The 18076-nt window shown below is 45.0% G+C and overlaps 1 protein-coding gene across 1 annotated transcript; it reads left to right on the forward strand.

Moving 5' to 3' along the window:
- The first annotated feature begins 1174 nt into the window (after positions 1 to 1174).
- On the forward strand, positions 1175 to 15747 carry FAM83F (family with sequence similarity 83 member F). Its single transcript, XM_010198104.2, has 5 exons — positions 1175 to 1645; positions 5341 to 5508; positions 8723 to 8844; positions 9412 to 10124; positions 15338 to 15747. The coding sequence occupies exons 1-5, from the start codon at positions 1190 to 1192 to the stop codon at positions 15400 to 15402; spliced, it is 1524 nt and encodes a 507-aa protein (XP_010196406.2). The 5' UTR covers positions 1175 to 1189; the 3' UTR covers positions 15403 to 15747.
- Positions 15748 to 18076: the final 2329 nt, after the last annotated feature.

The following is an 18076-nucleotide window of genomic DNA, read 5'->3' on the forward strand; positions in this document are numbered from 1 at the left end:
TGAAATTAATTTTTAAAGCAGACTTGATAGGCAGAGGAATAGACCTCTGCAAAGTGCAATTTCAAATATTAAGTGAATTTCATGCTAGGAAAAGCTATTGATGACAACCTGGAATACTAAAATTCTCCCTTCTACCTAAAGGAGAGGAACAACACATGATGCGCTCCACCTCATCACTGGATATTTAACCTAACTCAAACCGAGTGCAGGTGATTGCTTACAGACAAGAGACAAAGAGCAACTCCAGCAGCTCTCTCTCTCTACAGTTTTTTGTGCTTGCGAGCACTTAGGGTTAATCACATATGTAAAGCACCGTAAATGCCTCTGAATGTTTGTGTTTCACCACTACTTTGCCTTTATCCCTGTTTCCCATCCCTGCCACCTCTGTCCCTGGGCTGCAAGAGGGAAGAGTTTTTTCATCCTTTATGTTTGCACTGCAAACCACAGTGGGGCCTGAATCTTGAACAAGGCCCCTAGCAGACATCGTATAGCACACAAAAATCATAATTTAACGTTACAGCCCCTAGTCTCTCAGCTGGGATGTGTGTGTCGAGGCCAACGGTATTTATTCACTCTCCCAGCCGGAGACGGGAAGCAGGGCTGTTTTAACCCCGGTTCTGACACCAGCCTGCTAGGTGGTCTCGGGCCAATCACTCTGTCTTCTTCCCACCTGTACTCAGGGTAACCACCTCTTGCTTTTCGGGAGTCACTGCGCCTCTACTGCTGCTCTCTAAATGGATCTGGAGCGCTCGGCTAAGGACCGCGGCTTGAGGCTGCCGTGCTGCTCTGCCCACCTCCCACTCGCTTCCCACTTCGTCCGTGAGCACCGCTCAGGTGGCTGCCCCGACTGAAAACGGGGAAAAACCCCAAAGCAGACCCGCGGCCCAGGCCTGGTTCGCCTGCAGGCGCTGTGGTGAGGGGCCCCGGTGCCGGACGCGCCGGGGAGCAGACAGGTGAGAAGCCGGCCCCGGGGCCACGCACGGCCCTGGGCGAGGGGCCGGGCGGAGGGCACAGCCACGTCCCGGGGGAGCGTGAGGGGCCGGCGCGGGGCGGTGCGGCCGGCGCGGGGCGGTGCGGCCGCCCCACCCGTCGGGGCGGGCTCGGGCAGGCCAGGTGAGGCGGGCCCCGGCTCTGCCTTTCTCTCCTGCCTCAGCCGTCCCGGCCCGCCGGCGCTGCGGGTGCCGGCAGCATGGCGGAGTCCCAGGTGCTTTTGCTGGACGAGTCGCACGTCAACGAGAAGGTGACGGAGGCCCAGGCCCGCTTCTACTACAGCGAGGAGCAGCGCCGAGCCCTGGAGGCGCTGGTGACCCGGGGCGAAGCGGCGTACCGGGAGGCGCTGAGGAAGGAGCAGCTCCGCGACTTTCTCTCCAGCCGGGAGCTGCAGGCCCTGCGGGGCGGCTGGCGGGGCTACGACGACCCCCGGGAGGGCGGCAAGGTGATGCGGGGGCCAGGCGGCGAGACCCTCTCGCTGGCCTATTGGCCCGAGTGCTCGGACACTGAGGTGCCCCCGTTGGATTTGGGCTGGACCGACAAGACCTTCTACCGGGGTATCAGCCGGGTGGCCCTCTTCACCCACCCCCGCAAGGAGGAGAGCGCGCCACACGTGAAGGAGGTGGTGCGGGAGATGATCCAGCAGGCACAGAAGGTAGGGCCCGACCGCCACATGAAGCCGTTGGCGGGCCACCCCATCTCACCCTCACATCCGGGTCGGGGGCACCTGGGCAGAGGACGTGTGGGGTGAACGGAGGCGAGAGCCCGCTGCAGCTAAGCTTTCCTTGATGGCCACCTCCAAAGCATGTTGGCCCTTCAGCTGGTTGGTGTCCACATCACGGTTTGCCAACACTGATGCCTGGGAGGGGGTTAAACCCCTGCATGCACACCCTTTCCCCAGCTGGAGTTTTCTAACAGTGGTTTGCTTTGCCCTGGCCCAGTCTTATTCCTTGGGTCAGGGTGAAGGCAGGCTGTCATACTGTTACAGCCACCCCTCCTGTACGTACAGGTATCCCTAGTTAAACACAGGGCAGTGATTTTGTTTATGGGATGGTATTTTTGGGGTTTGGGGGTTTTTTTTGTGTTCTCAATACTATCCAGCCTGGAATGCAAGCAGCAGATTTCAGACAATGTGTCTGCTCCTCCAATTTATCTTTGTCTGGAAAGGACTGTTAGTGGTGACGGGACAAGAAGACAATCCAGCTGTGATGCTACAAGAGCTTGTGTTGACTAGGTGGTGGGGGCAATGTGGGTGAAGTTTCCCATGAAGACCACCTAGGAAAAGATCCCCTTCAGAGGTGACTTACCCCTGGGGAAAGGGGATAATAGTGTAAGAGACTTAATTCCTGCTCTTAGTTTTACTGCTTTCTGGGTTTTCTGCTTTCAAATTCATCAGTTATTTTCTCCTCTCCCTGCTCCCCACCTAGAGCACATGCTATACACACAATTTTTGCAGACTTGTTTTTAAAACCATATCTGCTGGGAAGCACAGAAAACTTTCCAGAGAGGCAGGTGATCTCAGGTCTCTGCTCGCGGAAATACGTATGCACCCCGTAATCCTGTTCAGCGACTGGTGTGATCAGTTGCATGCAAGAGTCAGAAGCTGAGAAATCCTTACGCTCTGATTTAGTGCAGCATCATATCCTCTTTGCGCTGCTACAAATGCCTCTACAGGCTGTGCGTGGACTGAGAAACTTTGGGGTTTTTCCACAGCTGTGCCCAGCACATAAAAGTAATTAATTCCTTTGCAGAGTTTTACTTTTTCATGGGACTGGACAAACTTGGCCCCTCCCAGCCCAAAGGTGGTTTCGTATGTAACAGCCATTTGAATGTTTAATGGTCCTTTTCATAGATAACTATGCCTATTGTGTTCAGCTGAGCTGGCCCTGGCAGGGGAAAAAAAAAAATAGTCTCCAGGTGGCAACTTTTCATTCAGGAGATGAGAGTGTGGTTTTGCTGGATTTGGTTTTTTTGAGGAGGGTCTAAACGGATATTAGTACTATGTGGCACATACCTGTGGGTGGCTTATCAACAGTGTTTTACCAGCATATGTTAATTAAGCTACCTTGCTGCAATGAGATTGGCAAGCATTAATTTGCCAATCTTTAAAGCCCAGCGAAGAGGCAGGCACACCTATAGGCCCTACAGATAAGCATGCTATCCATAGGATAGGTAGAGGAATGGGGAAAAACTCTTGCAGGGGTAGACTCTCATGCTCTGACTTGCTGTATTTGGGAACACTCCTAGGTAATCTTGACAGATCACCGGCTGTGGCAAGAGTTTGAGAAGACTGACATAACAACAGGGGTTGCCTGCCACACGTTTTGCTGATTTGGAAGTGCCATCTGCAAAGCAGCTCATCTGCTTTTCATACAGGCCTGCAGTTTTCATGGGTTTAGTCTCCAGTCTTGCAAAGAAGCCTGAACTGACCCAGGGCCCCAAAGCGTGGAGGAAACCATCCCTTCATACTGCAAGGCCAGTGCTATCAATTAATCCTGGTTTGTCCAGGATGTGGTGTCATTTCTGCAGTTGTTGGTCTCATTGCAAATGAGAGGGATGGAAGGAAAACAAATTCACGCTTCTGCTGTCCTTGATCAGTTCCCTACCTGGATGTTCTTACTTCAGATGAATAAATCTGGCATTCTTGCTCCTAAATTACTACATCTACGCCACGGTGTGTGGAAGGAGGAGGGAGCCTAACAGGCCTCAGTTACTGCAAGAACTCTTCATGCCTTTGATTGTAATATGCCTGTATATTAAGTCATTTAGGAATAAAGTGGCACAAGGTCATTGTATTTCGATTTTCAGAGGTTCTGGTAGGACTCTATGTAGCTTGTTGCATTGTTCTGGCAAGTGAGAACCAAGGCAGGACCTGAAATCCAGTTCTGCCTAGCAGAAGTTATTTAGGGACTTAGTATAATGTAGCTCCACCACAGTTCACCTGTATCAGGAACGTACATGTTAACGATGAGCATAAACACAGTGTCAGCTCTTTTTTTTCTTTTTCTGACTAAGAAAAGCTTGTGTAAGCACCGTTGAGAGAAGGAGCCTGACGGAGCAGATGTGTTGGCTGTTGCTGGCTATACAAGCAGAGACAGCAAACACAGGAGGGGACATGTACTGTGGCCTCACTTTCCCAAAACCAGTATGTTCGAGGGCATTTTCCAAAGGACAGATGTCTCTGGTGAGAATTATTTCCCCTTCCAGAAGGGTCTCCTGCAAAATTGAGCTACATATCTGCCCAACTTCAGGTGAAGAAAACCCTGTCTTCAGCTTCATTGACCACTGTATGTGCTGTCCCCAGCAGAGCTCAGCTCATCACTGTGACCCCAGTGCCCGGGAAATTAAAACTTAGGCAACTTTATTCCCAGCATAGTCATCGTGAGAGCTCTGACCTGGCAAGTTGGTGTTCCTCAGTGGGACTAGGAAAACAGTAGTTTCCTTCATTCATAGCCTTTCAAGTGTTGGGGAGAGTAACTCTTTCGGGCAGGAAAGCAAATTGATATTTCTAATGGTGTAAAAGACACAGAAAGGGAGAGAAAGGCAAAGCGTGTAAGATCAGCATTAACGTTTCCTGTAACCTTCTCATTTTTGTCGTTAAGTCATCCTTTGAATGTCCAGGCTTGTCTGTCACATCAGTGCAACCTTTTGTTTTGTATAAAATCTATGCCTGGAAAGAGGGATTAGTTTTATACTAGGAAAAAATCTACACCCAAAGAGAGGAAATTATCATTTTGCCTCCAAATCTGGAACACACACTCCAGTCCTTTCCTCGACAAACGTGAGACGTTTATATTTGAGCTCCATAAGACATTCCTTGGGAAGCCAGCCCTGAGAGCTGACTTCTCACAGGGAACTGGGAAAAAAAGGAAAATAAAATTCTTCTTGTCTGCACTAGGCACCATGGCTGAGGATTCAGGCTCTGATTCCTCAGCACATTCATTCTTCCATTACCTTCTGATTAGGTCTTAGAGCTGTGTTTTTCACTCTTTAGTCCGTTTTCAGTGTCTTTTTTTTTTTTAAAGTGGATTCTTACAGAGGCAATGAAGGGAAAAGCTAGATATTTGGCTTTGGCGTTCCTCAGGCTCCTGAAATAAGCCATCTTCCCTTCCTTGGAAGAAGAACGCTGAAAGACATCTATTAAGTTCCTTCCAAAGTGCCAAGGAGCCAAGCCAGAAAATTACAAGATTATTGGCAGTGCTTGGGCATGTACATACCTGTACTTTTGTCTCCCCTGTATGCTCCTCCTCCATATTCTGTTATCAGTGCTTTCCTTTATTTCACACCGGTGTGATGTACCTCTCAGTTCCTCACATTTTATTCAGCTGTCTACTGTCTTCTTGTTTCCAGATTATTGCGATGGTCATGGATGTATTTACAGACCGGGACATCTTCCGTGATATTGTTGATGCAGCGTATAAGCGCTGGATCCCAGTCTATATAATCCTAGATGAAGAGGGTGTGAAGCTCTTCCTGGAAATGTGCAGATGCCTTGAACTCAGTGACTTGCAGATCCGGGTAAGATATTCAATACCAAACCGTTATCTCCCGCAGATCAGTGGCCTTTTTCAGTTGCCATGAATCTTGGAAGTCGTTTGGACAGACACATACATCTCTTCCTCCCTGCAAGTCGCATCGCAGTGCTTAGACAGGGTTTGATGGATAAGAGAGTGTTTGGCCAATATAGAAGGAAAGAGAAAGGAAAGATTTGGATTTTTTGCTTTTCACTTGAGATGGGGATCTCTCTAGTTTCTTGGCTTCTGTGAACTAAAAATTTCTGTTTGGGGAGAAAATTGTGTAAGGAGATTCCTGTGGGTCTGCTGTTATGCAAGGATTCAAACTAGAGTCCAGTGTAGCTCTTTTGAGTTGTTGTCTATATGCATCTTAGTTACAGGACATGCATAGTCTGTGAAATCAAGACTTTCCTATCCAGCAGTGGTCATCTGGGAGTGAATGAGCTTGTGTTCTTCATTTGCTTGAGGATGTAAGAGACTGAGGAACTGCTGCTTCCCAGTTCCATATCAAAATATGCTTTCATATAGTGCATGCAGCACAACAGAGTAGTCAACCTAGCTTGGCTGGCAGAAGCAGTCTCAGTAGGATCTGATTCCATTAAGCATACATGCTTAAATCCTTTATATATAGTTTCTAGCTAGTATTGTATTCCTTGCATTTTTAATGGTTTTTAGTCTGTCCCTACTACAAAGTTGTTCTGGACACTGAAAAAGTTGCTACTTTGTAAACAACCTACAGGATGCCACACTTGCCCCTCTTGTGATCCAGCTGCATTTTTGCCTGGAGGAAGGACATATCTTCCATAAATATTTAATTAATAGTTTTAAAAGAAAAAAATACAAATAAAACTCAAAAAGCTCTGAAGGTTATAGAGGCTCATATTAACTATTTTAGGAGAACCACCTTAAATCTGGATGAAAATCACTTGCATACATCCGAGCAGTGCTCCTGTGAACCGCTACTCTGCTCAGAGTTTCTGGACTTCATGAAAAAGACATCCAGCAGAGCAGCTTTCTCATCTTTCTCCAAAACAGAGATGGAAGTTTCTTTCCTCTGGTGTCTTTGAAAGCAAGGCACAGACATCGTTATAATAGACCTATTACGAGCTTCAGGGGTATTCTGTGGCCTAGGCTCGACTCTCTTTGGTACAGAACTGAGAAGTCACAGCAGTGGTTCCATTTGCTCCAGTCCTGGTTTCCCAGTACTTTTCTCACTGTATCATCATGTGCAGGAATGATGCCTTCAGTAGTGCATATTTTAACTCCTAGATATAGTGAATTAAAAGATGCTCTGGCATTTTAGAAACAGTTGCAATGCTATTGGAGTGGTGAGTTCCCTTTTGTTTGCTTTCTGTATCTTTAAACAGTAAGGAGTCCCCTTCTGCTCTTCATCTTGCCTCTTTCTCCATAGATATCTACACAGACTTCACACTGCAAATCCAATCATCACAGTGACATGATGCTGGAATTGCTGAAGAAGAACAAGAAGCTAGTGCAGTTAACTCTTATCATTCACCCATCTCTTATTTATGATATCTCTTTCTCCTGACATCTGCTTTGATGTCTGAGCTGCTTCTACAGATTTTCAGCAACACAGGAAGCATCATCTCCTTACACTTTTTGTGTAACTATTTTGTTTTCTTCTAAAAGATTCTTACCACAGTGGGCCACAGTTTGTCTGCAGAGGAATTGCATACTCTTCCTATCTGCCCTTCTTCACACCTTTCCGTTGGAATTCTTGCACAAGATTTACAGGACAGCTTTATTTTTCAGGAGATTGCAGCAACGTGGGATGTATCTTTAAGATTTAGAGGCAAGTTCCAATTCCAGAGAAAGAGAGAGATGACACACACTACCATGGGCTGTCATTGCTGCAGGGTCAGGATGCCTATTCTGTCATCACCAGATGCTCAGATTGTTCATTGATTCCCGCCCTTCTTATTCCATTGCCATGTTCATGCAATGCAGAGTGAATACTTCAACAGTCCTAATACAGGGAGAATAACTGTTAACATTGGATTTTGCCCTTTGTCTACATACAGTGTTGAGAGTTTTCATAAAATTCCTGGGTATTGTATCATTTTGAGGTGGCAAGGTATTACCATCTGCTGACAGCCTCACAGGAGGGAAACTGCTGTAGGGAGACAGTACCTCACTCTGCAAAGACAAAAAGTTCTTCACCGACTCCAGACATGAAATGAGAAAACCTCAGTTTTTGTCTTAAGGCTAGAGATGAGTAGAAATGCATTTAAATCCAACCATCGGCATATATCATCCTGGGATGTTAGTAAGTGTCTTGTGTGTATGACTCATATGACTTCCTGAGCCTACAAGACATGATTTGCCAAACTTTTGTTATGTTTGACACAAGAGTTTTCTTTGGAGATCACAATGAGTCAAAGTTCTTGTTATCAAAAAAAGTTCTGTGTTTTTTCACTCTCTGTTGAACAATGGGGAATCTGAGTGGACATTATAGCTCTTTGGGCTACTTAGCAAGATTATAAAGGTCAGGGTTCTCCTTTTGTTAGCCAGGAGGCATCTATTGAGCGTTAGAACCGTCCCCTCTTCTCTTTTGCATGAATAACATTGTCCAGTCTTCTAATCTGCCCAGTTTTGTCAAGCCATGTGTTGTTGGGAATCAGAACACGAGCACAAAAAGAACTTATCATAGACCTGCCTCATACACTACCCTCCAAGTAACTGTGTCCTTTGCACTGCACAGGTGTTGCCAAGTCCCTTGGTTGTGTGGTCTTGTTAATATAATCTGGAGAAGAGCTCACAAGTGCTGTGGAATAGGGATCAGGATGCAGAGAGTGCAGACGTGACTCAGAGATTCTTCTGATTCATTCCCCTGAACTGGGCTGGGCCTTCTGAGCTACAGTGCAGGTCTGGAGACTGAGGATTATTTGAATTTGAAAGCATTGTCTTGCCGTAGGGCTCAGATAACTAACTGAAGACAGTAGGCAGGGCTGCAAAGATGCTGACCCATTGGACAGGGCTGTAAACCGATGGAGGGGAGTAACTTGCATAGGCAGGGGATGCCAACAGATTTTATGGTGCTGTGCTTTCCTTTCTGCAGCCCTTCTGACTCCTGATGGCTGATACAAAATGAGCTATAATCCCAGAAGCAGTGAGATAAGGTAGCATGTTAAGACTTGGAGCTGGCAGTTATCTAATTCTCTGCCCTATTTAGTTTTGTCTTTTCACCTCCCTATTAGAATATCCGCATACGTTCTGTGACAGGAGTTGGGTTTTACATGCCAGCAGGGAAAATCAAAGGCACCCTGGCATCCCGATTCCTGATGGTGGATGGTGAAAAGGTGGCCACTGGATCATACAGGTAGGTTGCTCTTGCTTAAGGTAAAGCTACATTCTTTGAATAAAAAGATGGCTTGTGGCTTTTTTTAAGAGTCCTCTTCCCATGTCATTCTCTTTCTAATCCCAGTTTCTGTAATGTATGGCATGTGTAGAAACTGGGGTGGGATGACAGAGAAGGCAGCACAGGGCACGAGGTGCTCCTGAGAGAACAGAATATGCGCATCCCAGTGGACCATTTCAGTGGGCTAGAGGCAGATCCACGCTGCTTCAGGTGGTGGCCTGCAAGAACTTCCCACCAGACACTGTGCTCAGTTCTCTTCAGTGAGCTTTTCAGTATGGAGACTCCTCCTGTTGATGCAATGAAAAGGATGAGTTGTCCTTCAGAGTTTTAGGGCCTTTTCTTCTAGATCTGGTCTGCATGCCTAATGAAGAACAATAATAAAGAGCTTCATGTATCTATCCTGACCTCTCTTGGCCAGGACATAAGGGCAAGTGGCACAATGACACATATTCCCATTGTAGTGTCTTAGATATTTTTAAGTGAGTATGCATCCAAAAATCTAATGTTTGTTCTGTTTCCGACTCATAGCTTCACGTGGAGTTCATCTCACATTGACAGAAACATCCTGCTCGTCTTGACAGGACAACACGTGGAGATGTTTGACGTTGAGTTTCGTGAGCTCTATGCCATCTCGGAGGAAGTGAATTTCTACAAGGAATTGGGTATTGCCAACCCATTCCTTCACGGAGTTGGGAAGCCAGGCTTTCATTCCTCCACCGTGGCTCGGAAGTTCATTAACCCCAAGTATGGCTTAGTGGCAGGGGCAACCCGTGGTGATATGATGCTTTGGGCTTCACGACACAGGCAGGATAATCAGGGGAACATGGAAAAGGAGGAAACAAGTGAGTCAAAGAAGAGGTTAAATCAGTTTCTGAATGACTTAGTCACATTGGAGCAAGAGCTCCCGGAAATTGATCCACCTTTGGAGAACTTGAACAAGCTGAATCGGAGCCCTCAGAAACTCTTCTCTCGTTTCCACATGGACATGAAAAATAAATCCAAATCCAGAGAGTCTATTCGTGACGTGAAGAAAGAAGATGCACAGGCCAATTCAAAGCAAGGAAAACGGTTTGCCAGTGGGCTTTTCAGTCGCAAGGCCAAACGGTCTCCAGGCTCGAGCATTGAGGCCAATTCTTTTGCCAGTGAAGGACATTCAGGAGAAGACCTTGGGAACATGAAACTGGAATATGAGCAGCTCAGTATTGGCCATGCCAGTGTTCGAAGCACTGGAGGCATCTCAGGTAAAACCTCCTCTACCAGCACATTTTGCTTGTGTGCCCCCTTGGTCTGAGTTTGGCTGATTGGTGCAAACATATTCAATATAGGCACCTGCGAGTAGATCCTATTATTTTCTCTGTGTATTAAAATGAGTGGGACCAAAGAAGAATAGAAGTTGTAGAAAATGATACAGGCAATTTAAGTTGGAGGCAATTTAACAACAGCCTTAAAGTTGGTACTTCTCATGTAAATGTGTTCTCATACTTCTTAGCAAGCGGGTGTGGGACAAAGGGAAAGATGAATGTCTAAGGAGACAGGGTAGAACAGGTTGTGCATACCGTTTGTGAAGTGCATTGCCCTAATAAACTGCAACAGTACATTCACTGTTGTAGTGGTTGGCGGGATGGAGACAGATATCCAGTTTAACACCTCCTTTCCTCATTCGGGTTTAGTTGGGTGTGTTTACTGCAACGGGTTACTGGTGGAGAAGCGAGGAAAATGTGTTAATGTTGAGATGAGGGGACAAGGGGTGGAGGAGAGGGTGGAAGTGTTTTTAATTTGCTCCCTTATCACTTTCTGAAATGGAGAAGGTTGTGAATACAGAAGCTATGGAGAAATACTAGATCTCAACCTTTCTTTCTTTGCTAACACGTGATTGATATTTTTTTTCTAAGTCCTTCCAAGGCTTCATCTGGTTGGACACAAATGATAAATATTTTTCCCAATTTATGGGTTCATAGCTAACTTCCCAACATTTTAGATATTTTGTCAGATTGAAGTAAATCTATGGACTATTCAACCTGGTCGTTTTCATCTCTTGGTGAGCTGTGCTGGGTGTCAATACCTCCTGTGCTAGAAGGAATATAAACTACTTCCAGGGGGAAAATTTTTCCTCAACTTATCTGGCCAGAGACCATTCTATGTCCTGATGAATGCGAAATGCAGGTGTAGAGAGACTGAATTCCCTTAGGACTGCCATGATGTGAAATGGAAAGACATTCTTCTGAGACAAAAAAGAAAAGGAAGGTAATGGGGAGGTCAGCAGCAGTGATTGATCAGGTTTTTAGAAATATTTCTGTCTGAAGGAAGTACAGACTCAAAAATGCCAAATGAACATGGAAAGAACTGTAAGAAGGCATGGACTGTGTATATAAGGCTGTAGTAGACCCATTTTAGGATATGCGTTTGGCATTTGGGGAGGCAGAAGTAAACCCTGGTCTAAGGAAGTCCATCATGTCTGGAGTACAGACAGTATGTGCTGCTTGGGCCCCATTCCTCAGAAACGGGAAAAACAAAATCGAAGACCTATAGGGAGATGTATGGGCATTTCTTCTGGAGGAACAGACCTGAGGGCTTGCACTACCCTCTAGTGACGGAAGTGGAGAGTTGCGTAATCCCTGATTTGTCAGCGCTTTACAGTAGCAAAGATTGCCTGCATTTCTCACCCTCCGTTGTTTTAAAGCAGCCAGCCTGCCACTCCCATGGTGTCACAGCAAATTAGGCCCAGATTAAGGCACAAAAGAGATTGATGTCCAGTTGAACAGTGGGGCACCGCAGCCTTCTTGGGGCACTGCACAGTCAGCAGGGCTGCCCCTCTTCCTTTTAATACAGCGGATCTGTGCCAGGCAATCTGATGCTCGGTCGGGACCATTTCCACAGAGACGCTGTTGTGCTATTATGGTCAGGTTTTATTTATTGCCATTGTTACTTCCTGAGAGCTGCCACGTCTTTCAATAAAGGGGAAGGAAGAATTGAGAAGAGATGCAGGAAGGGCACAGAGGTCCAGCACATGAGTCTTCCTGCTGTGCGCTTCCTGACCTGATAAGTCTTTCTAAGGAGTTCAAGCAAGTATTTTTTGCAGTTTTATGCAAATTGACAATGCCTGTTCATGGTGGCATGGGAGGCTTCACAGCTTTTGAAGTATGGAGTAAGTAGACAGAGGTCATCACTGCTTGTGTGTTGCTCTTAAATTGAATCTCTGTTCTTGAGAGAAAGCTCCTCTAGTCAAATAGTCCCAAAGTGGCACATGAACAGAGATGGTAGAGGGCATACTAGAAAGATGGAGGATCATGAAAAAGAGCAAAAAAAAATATTTACCTTGATGAATAGCACATGCTTCATTGGGGTTTAATAAAAAATTATTGAACATGGGCATGGACTAGAATTCCAGCTTCAAGATGAAAATGGGAGGCACTTTGTTCTTGGGTAACCATAGGACTGACTTAGATTTAAAAGTTTTAAGTTGTCTTTGAGCAGGTTTAGTAAAATGTGATGCTATGATACGCTGGGTGACAGGAGGGAGGTGAGAAGTGGAAATGAAGGAAAGGGAAGATGCTTAGTATGCAGTCAGGTTAGGATGCAATTATTCAGAGCTTCACAGTTTGAAGTAGCTGCCCTTACCTTTTGTAAAGATTAAACAGCACACTTAAGCCCTGTGGGCCTGCCTGTGTACACATCCTCCAAAGTCACTATTAATTCTGCAGCACCACAGAGACACATCCCACCTTGCAGATGCATAGGGATACCAGATACACACCCCGAGTAGCTCGCAGAGTAATTGAAAGACATTATTCAAGCAGGATAAAGGTCACGTTTAGTCTTGTAAAAGCAAATGGTGATGAAGAGAACCTGAACTGGGAAGGGAAGCGATGAAAGTGCATTCTGTGACGGAGTCTGAAAATCTGACTCGGTATTTGCATGCAAGAAAAGGATACCTGCAAGTCTGAATGGGAGTCTGGAAAATACAAGGGCTACGGATAGTAATGTCCTGAACTACGTGTACTAATTAACGTCCTGAGGTATTGTCCTAGCCCACTGCACAGACCGTGCTTTGTCTGACAAGGCTTTCTTAAACCACATCACCCAATTGACACAGCTCTTGAGTTTCACTGTTGCCCACTTAGGAACTCAACAGCAGCAGCTCTGAAGCTGACCAGAATCTTGTTAATTTGAAGCTGCTGCTGGGCAGATTGTGGTCAGCAAAGACACTGATGTTGCAAGTGTTTGAAAGCTGCATGCCTTTAGATGGCACTGGCTTTTTGTGTTGTTTTTCCCCTGCAAGAAGCAAAGTGGGCTCATGCAGAAGGGTCTGTTATCCTGAGTTGTGCCACACATCAGCTTTTGCTCCTCATAATTGTCAGTTGCAGAACACAACAAGAAGTGGCATTTACGCTGAGCACTGCATTAACACAGAAATAGCTGCTTTGTTATCACCAGTGGTTTTTTAGCCAAAGTGGGATCATGGATGGGTGGTAACTGGAATTTCCAGCCTCTTCTCCAAAGAGAAAGAGGGGAATGTTGTTGTGTACATACAAGGAGAGTGTTTGTACCAACTGTGGCAGCATCTGTAGAAAAAAAAGTCAGAAGACTGAAGTAGAAAATGAGAAGAATAAAGGAGTTTGAGATTAACTAGAGGAGCACAAACACTTTTGGAAGTAAACATGAGGGTCTTGAATGTGATAAAGACAGGCAGGGGAACAGGGCGATAAGGAGATAAGAGTAATGATAAACTCAGTTGTAACATACAGAATGAGTCAAAGAGGGGACAAGAAGTAGAATGAAACACCACAGGGAGATATGGGGAGGTGTCAGTAACCTATAGAACAGCCACAAAAGTGAGGGCAGGTCACAGTGCAGCCTCACATGGATATCAAGAAGTAGCGGTATGGAAGAAGGTGGAGAGGAGAGACCTCTTCCCCATCACCTATGGGTGAGGAAGGCATTGATCAAATACCTATATCATATTAACCACAGACAGTAACTAACTCACATGGACACTCACTCTTCCCAGTGGGATGGGGGAAGAGAATTGGAAGAGTACAAGTGAGAAAACTCACAAGTTGAGATAAAGACAGTTAAATAGGTAAAGCAAAAGCTGCACATCCAAGCAAAGCAAAACAAGGTGTTCATTCCTCGGTTCCCATGGGCAGGCAGGTGTTCATCCATCCCCAGGAAAGCAGGGCTCCATCCTGTGTAATGGTGACTTGGGAAGGCAAATGCCATCAGTACAAACGTCCCTCCCCTCCTCCTTCTTCCCCAACTTTATATGCTGAGCATGACATTCTATGTGATGGGATATTCTTTAGGTCAGTTGGGGTCAGCTGTCCTGGCCATGCTGCTTCCCAGCTTCTTGTTCACTCCCAGCCTACTTGCTGGTGGGGTGGGGTGAGAGGCAGAAAAGGCCTTGATGCTGTTTAAGCACTGCTTAGCAGTAACAGAAACATCCCTGCATTAACAACACTGTATTCAACACAAATCCAAAACATAGCCCTATGCCGGCTACTAGGAAGAAAATGAACTCTGTCCCAGCCACACCAGCATAACCCACAAGCAAGAAAGTGACATCAAAAATTATTTACTAAAAGGCCAGTTCAGAGGCAGTGCCTGGGTTGAAATCTCTTTCATCTTACCAAGGTTGAGACTTGTCAGTATCATGTCACTATGACCTGTGGCAGCTTGCTCTCCCTCTTCTCATTCAGTACTGGCCACTGGCTCCAACTGCTTGGGAGATGTGCATATACCTTCCTTCTGTACAAATACATGAGTGGAGTCTGCTGTCCAATTGCCAAAGTCTCTGCAAGCACACTTACGTGATTGTGCTTGAAAAAGGTATGCTGGGGCATCCAGATCAACAGCTGGCTGTAGTGAAGGAGATCAGACAGCAGTGCAAGCACTGGAAAGTGCAGATACTGGGAGCAGAAGGAATCCATAGAGCAAGCAAGGAAAAATACTAAGACAATGAAAAATTGAGGCAGCATACTGTGCTACTTAAGTGAGGGACCCTGAGCCCTCCGGATTAGTCTTGAAATGGTGGAAATACTGGCACTTCAGGTGTCTAAAATGGGACGTGAAAAAGCCTCTACTGAGAATGTATGTGGGGATCAAATGGAGGAAATGACCTGTTTTTTACCTCACTTTTTGGAAAACCTCCCACCCAAGTCATGGACAGACTATTTTTCAGTGCCAACTGGGACTTGAGGATACCACTGAAGCTGACCTGGGTACAGGCCAAAGCTTGGAAATACTTCTCCAGTGGTTTTCTCCACAGTATGCTCTGAATTAGCTCTTATTTTAATGTCTCTTTATTTCACAGTGGTAGCAAATAAAACCACGAGAGAGTGCAGAATAATGTCGGTCTAACACAAAGTGTATCACAAATGAGAGTATTGAAGTGTGAGTCCAAACTTTACCCAGATCTTATTTACTTAAGATTAACACTACTTTAACTTCATTCCAGGTAACCTGAGTCCAAACTCCACTACAAGCGACAAAAACAAACAATCTACCTGTGTGTTATCTTGATTTGGGAGGATTGTCTGGAGAACTGAAGACTGAACAAGCTGGAACAGTAACTTGACTGATTTTGAACCTACAGCCATGTCCCCCTGCAGCAGTCTGTAAAGCCACCACGTGGTCCTGGATGCAGCTGTCACACCCAGTTAAAGCACATTTTCTGGGTGAAGCAGAGACTTTGGATGGTTAACCCCTTAAATGAGGGTTACTGATGAATGTATTAGTCCATATGTCTGTGTGCACGCATATTTTATATGTAAAACCAACTGTGATGACTGGTCTCAGAGTTGCTTACTCTGTGTCCAGATAAATGCAGGAGATTTTCTGACTGACTTGTGCTGCTACTTAAGTCTGTCTGGCTACAGACAGAATCACTGCATTGCATTGTTTACTGCACTGCGGAAACATGTTGGTCTGACTGGCTGGAAGGCTAAATCCAATCGAAGTGGCAAATTCTGGGTGAAATCAGGATGTTCATAAGCAGAGTAGCAATCCTTTGTCCACAAGGAATCTTGCTGTAGATTCCTCTTGTCACTTGCCCACACAGAAATGAGTGGTCTGGGAGAAGGGTTTAGCTAGCAGAGGCAAACAGATTAGTATCTTCACTGTTTCATGTCAGGAATATAGCAGTTGAACAAAGTGATTTAGCAAGAAAGAGTAAAAATGGAATATAGGGAGGTGATTAACCTGCAGTTGAGACTGGGTCAGGAGAAAATGCCATATGGAGGGGACTGGGCAGGATCTAGGAGCAACAATGAAGCCTTTAGGAGCTGATACAGAATCCTGTTTGACACTGATTTGGCAATACTTTACCATTCATGGAAACTGAATGATTAAGGAGCACATCTTTGAAGGCTGAAAGAGGAAGCAGAGAGGCATACAAGCTTTCCAAATGTTCCTCTTTTTTTGGTATTGGTTTTACTGTGTTTTGGGTTTCTTTAAGTTAACCTTTCCAAACTCTAAACCATGCCAAAATCAGGAGCTTTGATCCATAAGAAGCACTGTGTGCAATCAGGACAAAGGCCATCTAATCTGCTATGCTTTCTCTGAGGATAGCCAGTAACAGGTGATCACAGAAGCATAAAATATAAAGCTTGTATACAGAAGTCTTTCTCTGACACCATTCCAGCAGTCTATGGGCTTTCTGAACTGGCAGTTCCTTCTGGACCTGGCCTTAATGAATGCACTTAGTCTCTTTTTACAAATCCTTTTCTACTTTTGGCCTCCCACAGTGTTCAGTGGCAGTGAACCTCAAGTTCATTGTGTGATACAAAAAAGAACTATTGTCAGGCTGTTCTAACACTTTTCTTGATGATTTCATCAAGCTACCCTCGTTCTTCCACTGTCAGATGTAGCAATGACCATCCTTATTGCTTATTTCCTTGCCACTTGTGATTTTACAGACTAATATCATCTATGTCCTCATTCATCACTTTTTCCAAGTTGCAAGTTCATGGTATACGTAGCATATACATACTCATTATGTGGGACCTGTTTGTCACCTCTGTCCTCTTGTTTACTGTCCTTTTTCCAGTTCTGGCCACTAACAGAGTGGAGAAGCGGGTTATTTTTGTTTCTTCAGTGTGTGGATTGATGTTTCACTGTGCTTTTTTGTGATCTAAATTATATACTCTGCTGTTGTAAATCAGTCTTCTTGTGGTACCCAGAAAAAAGAAATCCTAATTGTAAGTAGACACCTGAAAACTAACCTACCTACTTGCCAAAAAACTATTTAGACATCATAAAAACACAGGCTTAGTTTTGTCTCTGTTTCAAAACACCGTTGGTGTTTTTCAGTGCACATGGAATTCACAGCAAAGGCAACTGCTGCACTTCCAACACAGAACAAGCTGTTCCAAAGACTTTTCCAGGTGCTGGCTTGTAGCAGGGGGTTGTCACACTGAAACAGCTGTCTGTAGTTGATAAAATGCAATTGGTTGATTGATTGATTGATAAATTGCCTTTCTGGGTAGTGTATTTAATTTGAATGGTAAGCAGGGCTGTTTTACTCTGAGTTTACCCTGTAGAATGCCTCAAGACACTGAAATACCAAAGGTATTGTGCTCTCTGTTAAACATACTCATCCTTACTCAGTGGGTTAAATGCTTGCTTCTGTAGAAGGCGGTATAGGAACAAGATGTGATTTTACAGCTGGGTCTGTCAGCTCCTACTATCACCAGTATTTTCTAAAATTGTTCCTGGTAATGGGAGAAGAGAGATGTTGGAAATTTCTTGGACATGGAAGTAACAATATATGAGTTATCCTGTTGACTTCAGGTGTATAGCTCATGTGCCAAAAGCTACTTTTTGTATGTTTGTAGGATTGTTTGAATTGGCTTGACTTTGCCATCCATGCTTCTGTTAATCTCCAGGTGTTTGAGAGAAAAAAAAAAAATCACCTTGTATTTATTTCACTTTGTTAGCAGAGATCAGAGAGAAACTTATCAAGCCAACATTATCCCACTTTTCGTTCTGATAAGAATGTTGTCATCTGGTGCTTCCTTGTTCTCTCATACTTTCAAAATATTTATTTTTTTAATTGTGCAATAGGTTCATTAACTAATTAGTGCCATGTTGGTATATATGGTCAGGTTTTTCAGGAAGTCCTCTATCTCTTTATGTTCTGGTTGCTTCATCTTGGGTGGAGTGACTTCTCACATATAGTGTGAGAGGCTGATTTCAC

The sequence above is a fragment of the Colius striatus genome, chromosome 1 (assembly GCF_028858725.1).
Source record: "Colius striatus isolate bColStr4 chromosome 1, bColStr4.1.hap1, whole genome shotgun sequence".
Taxonomy (NCBI): Eukaryota; Metazoa; Chordata; class Aves; order Coliiformes; family Coliidae; genus Colius; species Colius striatus.

Coding starts and splice junctions, on each gene's coding strand:
- FAM83F (XM_010198104.2), top strand. CDS start 1,190: ATGGCGGAGTCCCAGGTGCTTTTGCTGGACGAGTCGCACGTCAACGAG. Junction 5,509..8,722: donor TCAGTGACTTGCAGATCCGG/GTAAGATATTCA, acceptor CCTCCCTATTAG/AATATCCGCATACGTTCTGT. Junction 10,125..15,337: donor AAGCACTGGAGGCATCTCAG/GTAAAACCTCCT, acceptor ACTTCATTCCAG/GTAACCTGAGTCCAAACTCC.